The sequence below is a fragment of the Periophthalmus magnuspinnatus genome, chromosome 12, assembly GCF_009829125.3.
Source record: "Periophthalmus magnuspinnatus isolate fPerMag1 chromosome 12, fPerMag1.2.pri, whole genome shotgun sequence".
Taxonomy (NCBI): Eukaryota; Metazoa; Chordata; class Actinopteri; order Gobiiformes; family Gobiidae; genus Periophthalmus; species Periophthalmus magnuspinnatus.
In genome coordinates, this window is record NC_047137.1 from 2590922 (window position 1) to 2603044 (window position 12123).

At 40.9% G+C, this 12123-nt stretch overlaps 1 protein-coding gene across 1 annotated transcript in view; it reads left to right on the forward strand.

Annotated features, from left to right (window-relative positions):
- Nucleotides 1–10598, forward strand: part of mkln1 (muskelin 1, intracellular mediator containing kelch motifs) — a 37777-nt gene extending 27179 nt beyond the window's left edge. The window contains exons 13-18 of the mRNA XM_033976100.2: nt 566–713; nt 2275–2389; nt 3979–4118; nt 4622–4724; nt 5203–5257; nt 5574–10598. Coding sequence (XP_033831991.1) covers nt 566–713; nt 2275–2389; nt 3979–4118; nt 4622–4724; nt 5203–5257; nt 5574–5695 — 683 coding nt within the window. The 3' untranslated portion in view covers nt 5696–10598. The remainder of the gene's footprint in view (nt 1–565; nt 714–2274; nt 2390–3978; nt 4119–4621; nt 4725–5202; nt 5258–5573) is intronic.
- The last annotated feature ends 1525 nt before the right edge of the window (nt 10599–12123 follow it).

The window sequence follows — 12123 nt, forward strand, 5'->3', positions numbered from 1 at the left end:
AGCAGAATCTATGACAAATGCTGATTAACAGAATTACAAATTATTATTATTGTTCCTCCTCGCCTGGTCGCCCTCCTCCTTGCCTGGCCCTCCTCCGCCCCCCTCCCTCCTCCTCGCCTGGCCCTCCTCCGCCCCCCTCCCTCCTCCTCGCCTGGCCCTCCTTCGCCCCCCTCCCTCCTCCTCGCCTGGCCCTCCTCCGCCCCCCTCCCTCATCCTCGCCTGGCCGATTTTTCTTGTTTTGTCTGATTTTTCCTGTTGTTTGATTTTCCTGTTTGTTTTTGTGTGTAGGCAGCACGGTGGCTGGGTGGCAACACTCATGCCTCACAGCAAGAAGGTTTGGTTCGATCCCCGGGTCGCCCAGGCCTTTCTGTGTGGAGTTTTGCATGTTTCTCCCCGTGTCTGGATGGGTTTCCTCCGGGTACTCCGGTTTCCCCCATCAACCAAAACATTTACGCCCTTCGAGACAACTGTTGTTGTTATTTTGGGCATCACAAAAATAAAATGAATTGAATTGTTATTACTACTACATATTCTGCATTGAGTTGTGTGTATTTTGCCTGTTTAGTTCCGATGACGGGCTTCACACAAAGAGCCACGATCGACCCAGAGCTGAATGAAATCCATGTACTCTCAGGCCTCAGTAAAGACAAAGACAAACGAGAGGAGAACGTACGCAACTCCTTCTGGATCTACGACATCGCACGAAACAACTGGTGAGGAAGTTTGTTATTGTTCTCTGCAAAAGGCGTGCTGGGCGATGTGCCAAAACATTTGAATCGCCATTTTCTTGGAGCCAGATCACGATATTGATTTCATCAGTTCATGCATAGACTGTATGGGTTAAGTGAGTGTAACGCAACCCATAGCGTTCAGCTCAGCCAAAGGAAGCTCATCAAGGAGCAAATTTGGAATCAAGTTCCATATTTAGTTGCTATGATACTCATGGTCGGAATTCCAAAGAGTAAATCCGGAGAGAGGCCGTTGAAGGTAATGCCCGGTGCAGCCTTAGACCCAATACCTCCACTTACAAACCACATCATCGACTCTGTCTCCAATATTGTCACCCCTCTCTTTGTAACTGCTGCTGTGAGCTTTGTCATTTTGGTCTTAAAATATACGTATAAATCTTCTCTATATAATCTTGGTATTTTTATTTAGCTATTTTGCCCGTAAATGAAGATATGAACATCAGTAACAGATGAATTTGGCGCCTCCTTTCTCAAAGGTTGCTCCCACTAGCGTTGGCTTCAGGGTTTAGCAGCAAGCTGGCGCTTAGCAATCAAACAACAGTGCGGACGGAAAACGGTTTATCTTCAACAGCCTTGCTCCAGATTGGCTCTTTGGTTGCTATGATACTCATGGTAGAAATTTCAAATAGAGAACTTGGCTCCAAATTCGCTCTATAACCGCTAGCCTCGGCGAGAATAATTTGGTTGGAGTCGAACGCTGTGCGTGACGTCACACTCACTTAGTTCGGCATCATAGACTATAAATAAATGGACTGAGTTTTCAATGAATTTTGTCTTTTTAAGCCATTTATATATGCACAATACAATCTAACGCTATAGTTTAGAGCTGTACATTTTGAATGAGAGTCAGTTAGTCTGTTTGATTTCAGTCTTTTTGTCAGTTATTCTGGACGTGTTTTAAAATGTGGACTTTGAAAAGAATCCTTTTTATTAACACATAAATCAAATCATAATTGCAATGTTTTGGTAAAAACATCTAAATGTTACTTTTTTTTTTTTTTTTCTGACAAATCGTTCAGCTCTAGTTAAAGGCTTAAAACTAACAAGTGTCAATTTGGTGTAATATGTCATAATGCTGTTACCACCTCAAAACATACTTGTGTGAATGAAACAAAACACAACTCCAGGTTTGTGTAACCCTTTATTATTAGTCCGTCTACATATCCAAAGCTCAAAAGCTCCATTCCACCTTGTGCTGTCATGACGTTTTCAAGTTAACCGCTACCTTGTATCTTTAGTTCAGTAGATTGACTGAAATAATCCAAATGATTCTAGTGAAGGTGTATCAAGTTCAACAAATTGGAGCACTTCCTGTAATATCACATGACATCACAAGGTTTGGTGCACAGTGTTTTCATTTTGAGAGAAGAACTCAGCCTAAATATGCAGGGTTTGTGTGTTAAACATGTGTGAATGAAACAAAACACAACTCTAGGTATGTTTGATGAAGAAACTACATTAGAACATAGATCAGAGAATAGTGTAATACAGGCCCTTTAAAGTGGATCATGTGTTGTATCCTCAGGTCATGTGTTTATAAGAACGACCAGGCTGTGAAAGAAAACCCGACCAAAGCTCTGCAGGAGGAGGAGCCATGTCCACGCTTCGCTCATCAGCTGGTGTACGATGAGATGCACAAGGTAAGAGAGAATATGACTGCTTTAAACAGGGGGAATTGTCAGGGTTCCTATGCGATCTGGAAAATAATTGGCCTTATTTCTCATTTTCCATATCTGGAAATTAGGCCTAATGTCCTGGAAAAGCTATATATTGTCCTTGAAAATGTCTCCATTATGGGGCGACAGTGGCTCAGTGATTAGAGTCTTGGTCCCCCAACCAGAAGTTTGGAGGATCGAGGATCTTTAGGCAAGACACTTCACCCACATTGCCTAGTATGAAAGTGGTGTGTGCGCGAATGTTAGGTGATGGTCGGAGGGGCCGATGGCGAAGATTGGCAGCCTCGCTTCCGTCAGTCTGCCCCAGGGCAGTTGTGGCTACAATAGTAGCTTACCATCACCAAGTGTGGAAATGAATTAATAATGACTATAGTGTGGCGCTTTGAGAGGCTTTGAAAAAGCGCATTACAAGTGTAAGCCATTATTATTATTATTATTATTATTATTAATTATTAATTTGATATCCTATAAAACAGCAAAGTAAAGAATTTAATTGACACTTATTAGAGCAGTTGGGTTTTTAAAAACAACTCCACCAAAAAGCAGGAAATTACACCTATTTTGTACAAATTTTCTTTGGGGAGGACCATCAAACCCCCCACATGTTTTATCTGACCTTGGTGTCACATAGATGTCCCTTATTTTCTTGTGTATAAATACAACACTTAAATTAAAAGTACTGTTCACATGCAGAGAATCGTGACCACTCACATTAATTTGAAAATGTTCGGTGATCTACAATAGACACAAGAACCCATCACATCCACTTAAAATATAGTGTGTTGGCCCTGGTGTTAGAGATGGTACGATATGTCGGTCAGCCAATATACAAGACCAGTAGTTGTAATTTCTAGCATATCATCTGTCAGCCTTAAATCTCCAGCAGAGGCCTGTATACAGCTTGAAAAATACGTATGAAGCCTTACTTGAACACTTAAGCGTGATGAATGAACTGCATAGAATGTGACAGTCCACTTCTTTACAGTCAATATTTACTACAAACAGGACAAGAGAAAAGTGTATAGAGTGAGTGTACTTGGTGTATAATTAATCTGCGGATGTATAGACTTCTACTTTAATATAAAAACTGTATTTAAAAGGGGGTTCATCTGTTTGTATACGCTGTTATTACATAACTAAAAATGTCCTGAAAAAGTCCTGGAAAATAATGTCAAGAGAAGTGTGGAAACCCTGAATCCCGAAAATCGACTTTTTTGAGCTTTCTGCCTAGGCCTGTCAGTCACAATAATGAATATATCCACTCATCGTTCAATGTATCAAAGATGGAACAATATTTTGAAGGCTCAGTATGTAGCGTGGTCATTTTTCGTGTACAGTGTTCTATTGTTTTTAGGATGGAAAAAATCAGGTACAGAGACTTTAAACTTGATTCAGCATGTTTTGTCTTTTCAAATTATTACTGCTGTCGACTTGGTTTCGCAGTGGGGGTCGATTGACTGGGGTTTTTGGGGGTCCCGTTCTGAAATGTTTAACTTCTTTTAGATGAGGGTACTTTTTAAAAAAAAAAATGTTTTAACTGGTTTGTGTTTTAGGTACATTATTTGTTTGGAGGCAACCCGGGGAAGTCGTGTTCTCCAAAAATGCGTCTGGATGATTTCTGGTCTTTAAAACTCTGTCGGCCATCAAAGGAATATCTGCTTCGGCACTGCAGATACCTCATCAGGAAGTACAGGTAAATAATACTTTGCCATGTGTACATATTTTTTACAATACCATAATGTCGTTCCCTTATCAAAATCATGCAGAAGAGGTTTTACATGTTATTCATGCATGTTTGAGCCCCATTCTCCATAAAACATGATGCAAAACAGTAGTAAAGGGGGGGACTCAGGGTGTCAAAAGTGAAACTTGTTAAAACATGTCAATACCTTGTTTTTGGTGAATATAGCATTTTCATCAAACTATAAATGATAAAGAGGGCGTATGTTACTTTTACGGGGTATTAACTGTAACACCTGACATATTTAGATCACCATTTTAAGTAGAATAATCACAGAGCTCTTGTCCACGTGGGTGGGTGAGTGGCTGGGTGGGTTCACTAAACTATGAATCAAGTATGGTTAACTGTAGGCCTGGATTAGTCTCACTTTAATCTATGAGGCTAATGCTTGTATACTCCTTTATCTAAATTTTAAAAAATACTCAGAGCTGCCTCCTGGTGGTTTTGTGTTGTAGGTTTGAGGAGAAGGCCCAGTCGGAGCCTCTGTCTGCCCTCAAGTATCTGCAGAACGACCTCAGTCTGACAGTGGACCACACCGACCCCGATGAGACCAAAGAGGTACTACTATCACTTGTACTACAAATACTACTACTGCAACTACTACAACTTACCTCTTGACAAGACCCAAGAGGTAAGACACTGCTACTATAATGTACTACAAATACTTTGACTACAATGACCCTGACAAAACCAGAGGTGAGATGCTACTACAACATATACTACTACAACTACTACTGCATATGCTACTACATCCACCCTGAGTAGGACAAAGAGGTGAGACACTACTGCATATACTTCTACTAATACTACTATTATGGTCTCATCATAGTAGTATTAGAATTAAAGAGTTGAGATACTTTTACTGCTACTGCTACAACTGTATGTGTAGTACTATTTCATCCTAGTCTCAATACTCAATACTGCTATTGTGTGCTGCTGCTACTACAACTCGTACTACTATTACTTCATAGTCCCATATTAAATCAGGTTAATGAAAAAAATCCCTGTTATTGCTTTAATGTGTGTTTTGTTTTAGTTCCAGCTGCTACCGACTGCTTTGTTCAAGTCCAACTCTGACTTCATCCCACTGGGTAAGAGATGACATCACCACATTTTATAGATAAATATTGACCCCAAAAATATATAGTTCAAGCTTCCTATGACATCACAAGATGAAACGGTGTGTTCTGTGCGTGAGAAAAACTTGCCCTAAATATTCAGGGTTTGGGTGTTAAACATGTGTGAATGAAACAAGGCACGCCAGGTATGTTTGTTATGAGGAAACCGCATTATAACATAGATCAAAAATGGCGTAATATGGGTCCTTTAAGACTAATTAAGTGTAGTTGTAATAAAGTGTTGCCATATATTTTAATGAATGTTTTTAATACAAAATTATGTTTTCAGGTTTCTCAGATGTGGACCAGACTTACGCTCAGCGGACTCAACTTTTCGATACGTTGGTGAACTTCTTCCCCGACAACATGACTCCGCCCAAAGGAAACCTGGTTGACCTCATCACGCTCTAGCCCCGCCCCTTGCCATGACATCACCACTTTGACGTCACTATAACATCACTGGACAGGCTACATGCTGTTGATCCTCTTTTTGAAGCACGACCGTTTTCCGCAACACCTTTGACACAGTTTTCTGAAACTGAAAAGTCATTTCATTTTCTGTTTAGCCAAATGTGCTTTTCAGATCCGTAGATCATAGTCCAGAATTTTCAGCTTGTTTCACATAATTAGAAGTAATTTTGGAAAGCAGACAGGAACAATAAATGTGTGGGATTTTAGTAGCAGAATGAGTGCTTGATGGAGCTCAATGTTCTACCTGTAGACTGTATATATAAATGGACATGGCTAACCCGCTAGCTGTTAAATAGGAAGTGAGTATGGGCACGCTTCTGGCTCCATCGACTTTAGCTTAAAATGTTCATTTTAACTCACTCCACATAATCCTGGGGTTTTAATTTAACTTTTTTATCCCTAAATTGAGATGGGATGCCTGATTTGTCCGTTACTGGTGTTCTTCTTTCCTCAAGGTCACTTCCTCTAACACGAGCAACATGTTTGATTGACAGCATTGCTAAGCGCCCGCTCCCTGCCATACCAGCGATGCAGTCGGGAAGGGGCATTATCTTCAACAGCCTTGATCTGGATTGGCTCTTTGATTTGCTGTGATACTCTTGGTCAGAATTCTAAATATGGAACTCTGCTCCAAATTTGCCGGTATAACTGCTAGCCTCGATGAGCTTCATTTGACTGGAGCAGAACATTATGAGTGACATCACACTCAGTCCACTTCTTTATACAGGCTTGTTCCACCTGTGTCTTCAATACCAGATGCACTCATCCCCTCAGGCTGACCCACATTCTCTCCCTTCCTTCTTTGTGCTTACTCTCCCCGCTCCTCTTCATTTACTTCTTTCTCCCCTAACATCACATATTTGACCACTTCATTTATTTGGGGCTAAACAGACCGCATGCCATGCAGGTCTGGTGGCAGCAAGTAGCGAGAGGCGCTCAGACAACACACTGTGCAGTCTGGTGGTGCTGGCGGAGGTGCTGGGGTGCTCTGGATCCTATCCATTGGTAGTCTAAAGGCAGCCATTTCCCTTAATAAATTAATAGTTATGGTATGAACACTTGGTCTGGCTGACACAGCTTTAAAGGCAGCGACACAATAGCACAGAACATGTACTCCAGTGTCAGAGGTTTAATTCTGGTGAGATACTGAGATGGAGCAGTCTGAGGGAGGTGTAGAGTAGGTCTGGCCCTGTGGCTTTGCTCCTGTCTGCTGCTCCAAACTAGATTTAAAATGAACAAATCAAAGTTATTATTCAAACTCATGACTTTTGCTGAAAATGCAACTAATTTCTGTCATTTTCCCCATTTTAAAATTGGATATTGAAGACTTGACACTACCCCACTAGACAGTTATGCCCTGTTTTATGTTTATGTCCTTGTATATTTGAAAACAAACTTCTTAATTTATTCACTTAGCTTGACTTGGGTTTGCCTTTAGATTTGGAGGGTTAATTTAAACAAAAATAATAGATTTATAATGAATGGGTGCTCTATAGACAATATGAATGTAAATAATATTATGGAGAGAACAGACAGCTGTCTTTTGTAAACTTGCAAATTGTATATTTGGTCTTTAAAGTGGAACTAAACACTCATTCATTCAGTCATTTTTGGCCATTTTAGTACAAATGCAGTAGATTTGCAGTTTTCTGGTCAAAAACGCCTAAATCCAAGTGTGTGCTACCTGCAGTGGCCTCTGCAACTTCAGAGCAGTGCTGTGTGATGTCACACAGTAGCTGAAGTGTTTCTGATTACAAACACTTGGCTACAGAGGCAGAGTTTGAAATGTGGGTATCTGTTAAACCAATCACACTGTTCCTTATACCCCCAGACAATATACCCTCCTCTCCCTCAGTCTCCCCTTTAGCCCTCCAGACCCTGCCCAGTTTAGCAGCTCTATTTGAAATGTTGTTGTGGGCAGAGTTTAGGTGTTTAGTCCCACTTTATTTTGAAATAGGAGTTTGATACTAAATATCACACAATACTTTACATTTGGGCAAAACTTTGACTAATGAGTTATTTTGTTGTTGTTGCTTAAAGCTGCACTATGTAACCTTTCTGCCACTTGCTGTCTCTGTTAATGCTTTGCCTGGAATATACCACAGTATGGCATTAAACTTGACTGTCATTTATTCAGATACAGGTGTTTGTATTGCTTTAATTTATTGGTTGGGAGTTTTATACCTTGAATGCCATACTGTGGAGCATTCTAGGCAAAGTGATAACATCACCATGGAGACAAGAATGTTTTGGACCCCAAACCAAAAAAGTTACATAATGCGTTTTTAATTTGAATATTGTAGTATTCATGATGAAAAAATAGCCGCTAGTAAGTAGATGACACAGTTTGATTCAGAACGCGGATGGTGGGCCCAGTTCACTTCAGTTTTTATTGATAAAAATATATGCATTTGGTCACTATTGATTACCCTTGTTGTGTTTTATTTTCATCTGCAAAAAATATGACTTTGAAAAGGGGGGAGGGGTTTCTGCATGGAGCAATGTTCAGCAGTTATCACAGTGATACAATGCACACCGTAGGAAAACACTGTCTTGTGAGTTTTTAGATTGTCTGAAAATTCAAAGTAGAAAATCCAAAATGTATTTAAAGAGCACATTTTACCCGAGCGTTCATGGTTTAGGAGTTTGATTTTTCAACAAAAATGTGAGTGACTAACAGTCACAAACTAGTTGGCATTAGCCAACAGCTTTTCAGTGGTGTTATTTGAGAGGGACTTGTTTCACATCAGTTATCAGCTCACCTATTGTCGTTCAGCTAAGTCAGACTTTCATCTGAGCTTTGTTTTAACACAATCTAACTTGAGTAAAAGTGCTTGAGGCAGAGCAGTGCCTACAGGTAGCTTCACCCCTTTAGGGAATGTTGATGACATCAGCTGCAAAGAATTCATTTTTGTCTAGATGGCCCATCTCCATTTTCGATTCACCCAACTTTTAATTTAGTTTTCCTGGTATCACCGTAAAACATAAACTATAATTCTCTTGAACTGTGATTCTTGTAGCACTATTCGATGCGCATCCCTGCGTTTTGAATCAGCCCTGTTTGTACATAATGTGTGTAAAATAAACAGGAGAATATATAGATGCGTGTATTTATGAGCCCAGAGGAACACAAGGACTGATGGATGCATTGAGAGCAGTGGGAGGAAGGTCAAAATGATTACTACTGCTGACAGATTTTTATTTGACCTTTTTTTAATTTTTTATTTTTTTGGCATTTCTATCAAGAGTTTGTATGTCAAATGCAGAGTTCTGAATATTTAAAGCTGTACTGTAACTTTTGTGGAGTAGGGTCTGCTTTCACCACCTCGTCTTCATGGAGATGTTATTGCTTTGTTTGGAGTGTTTCGCTGTATGGCACAGGGTTGCCTAACGTAATGAAAATCATATTTATCAAACTACATACTCATTTGAGCAGGACAGAAATGAACCTTTTCTGAATTGATTTAGAATGATCTTGAGCTGTATAAGACCAGATAGACTAGTATATGCCCATGGACCTCTATGGAGCCTACCTGGATGATGGAGGGATTACACAGATGTAAGCCACATGGGAATATAAAAGGAAGAACTACCATCTAATGTTGAATATCATTTTCTATTGTCTAAATAAATCCGGTTTTATTATCGTCGTATCGCAATCAGTATTGAGAATACAGTCTATTCATTAGTATTGAAATTAAGTGTGAATTTTTTGTATCAGGACAACATAGCCTGGCATTAAATATACTGTTTCTGTTAATGCCATAAGTGTTGAAAATTCTTGGTAAAGCATCTCCATGGAAACAAGTGGCAGACCCTACACTAGAAAATTTGCACAGTCCACCATTAAGCCTTGCTTTATTAAAACTAAACCTGACCATGAAACTACTCCTTGATAATGACAATTTAGCATAATATTTAACCCAAAACTTCTAGACTTTATTCAGGTTAAAATGATGACAAAATACTACACATTGTAATACATAATCAATGTTAAAGAGGGGGTATTATGAAAAGTTGTTTTTTTTTTTTTGTTGTTTTTTTTTTAATCTTTCTACCATATAAGGTTGTTCCCTCATTAAAACATGCCTGAAGAGGTTTTAGATGTCATCCATGCATGTTTGGGTAATCTAGTGATCTCTCCTGAGCCCTATAAGAACACTCCTTACTGTTAGCAGTACAAGGCTACGCCCAAAGCCTACATCACCCCTGCTCCCATAAATATACAACATGATACAAAACTACACAGTAACTTGACAAGCTGATGTAATGTGCAGTAGTTTCATTAGTGGGATGCATGCTGTTTAAGCGCTCTGAAGGGGGAGTGACTTAGCACAGAGAGCAAAGGGAGGATAGAGTTAGTGTGTCAAAAGTGAAATTTAACATGATAATACATTGTTTTAGGTGAATATAGCATTTTCAAAACAATAAAAGGTAACATGGTGATCTAAATATGTTATGTGTTACAACTAATACTGCATAGAAGTAAAATACCCCCTCTTTACTACCCCATTGAACCAAAGCCTCTTTAAAGGTGTTTTCAAATTTAAATTCAGTTTTACATAATTTATTACTAAACTAAATGTCCTTGAAGGTGACGTTTGTGCCAGTACAGGTCGAGATCGCACTTTTGTCAAATGCCAAATCCCACTTTAGTTTAAGATGTTTTTGGGTTTTTTTTCTTCTGTGAAATTGTTGGTTTAATTCATGATTTCACTCATCAGTGAAAGTGAACTGATGAGTGATTCTGTCCCTTTGAGTCTGCGCTCTGCTGTAGAGACAGGGAGTGAACTGTTGAATTGTATCTAATGTACATAAAGAATAAAGATTGTATTTTGTTCAAGTCTTAGCGTTCTTGTTTTTAATGTATTGATCCTTACACTTTTATACTGAAACTAACACAAATATTTAGATGGCGGTACTACTACTAATGATACTGCTAATACTAGCTCACTACTGCTACTACCACTGCAGAGCTACCACCAACACTACTTCTACGACTATTACGTGCTACTACTGCTACTACTACTACTACTAACTATGACTACTACGCATGTATCTGGGTTACTATCCAACATTCCTAAAGGATGTTAAAGCTACATTGTGTAACTTTCTGCAGGTGGCACGTCTGATTCCATGGAAATACAAACTTAAAGCCATACTTCAGAACATTCTCATGGAGATAGATGCATTTGTTTACTGTTCTTGTGGATACCTGGCTGACACACTGAGTGGTTTTTGAGCTCAGTTGGTTAAAATCCCATATGATAATGTTAGAAACTAAGAAATTCAGAATGTGCAGTTCAAAGTTCACACGTAAGGGACTGTTGAAATGTGTAAAATGAGCTCTCTTGTTTGTTTTTTTAACTAATTTTGTTTTTTTTAACTAATTAAAAAATAAAATAATAAATGCCCATGAATAAATAACCTCTTTCTAAACAGAGAGTGAGGCTTAGAAGAGGCTTTGCTCTGCTCCTCTGGCTCTGCTCCTCTAGCTCCACAGGCTCTGCTCCTCTGACTCTGCTCCTCTGACTCTGCTCCTCTGGCTCTGCTCCTCTAGCTCCACAGGCTCTGCTCCTCTGGCTCTGCTCCTCTAGCTCCACAGGCTCTGCTCCTCTGGCTCTGCTCCTCTAGCTCCACAGGCTCTGCTCCTCTGGCTCTGCTCCTCTTTTCCTCAGGCTCTGCTCCACAGGCTCTGCTCCTCTGGCTCTGCTCCTCTGGCTCTGCTCCTCTGACTCTGCTCCTCTGGCTCTGCTCCTCTGGCTCTGCTCCTCTAGCTCCACAGGCTCTGCTCCTCTGGCTCTGCTCCTCTTTTCCTCAGGCTCTGCTCCACAGGCTCTGCTCCTCTGGCTCTGCTCCTCTGCTCCACAGGCTCTGCTCCTCTGGCTCTGCTCCTCTAGCTCCACAGGCTCTGCTCCTCTGGCTCTGCTCCTCTAGCTCCACAGGCTCTGCTCCTCTGGCTCTGCTCCTCTTTTCCTCAGGCTCTGCTCCACAGGCTCTGCTCCTCTGGCTCTGCTCCTCAGGCTCTGCTCCTCTGACTCTGCTCCTCTGGCTCTGCTCCTCTGGCTCTGCTCCTCTGGCTCCACAGGCTCTGCTCCTCTAGCTCCACAGGCTCTGCTCCTCTGGCTCTGCTCCTCTTTTCCTCAGGCTCTGCTCCACAGGCTCTGCTCCTCTGGCTCTGCTCCTCTGCTCCTCAGGCTCTGCTCCTCTGGCTCTGCTCCTCTGGCTCTGCTCCTCTGGCTCTGCTCCTCTGGCTCTGCTCCTCTAACTCTGCTCCTCTGGCTCTGCTCCTCTAGCTCCACAGGCTCTGCTCCTCTGGCTCTGCTCCTCTGTTCCTCAGGCTCTGCTCCTCAGGCTCTGCTCCTCTG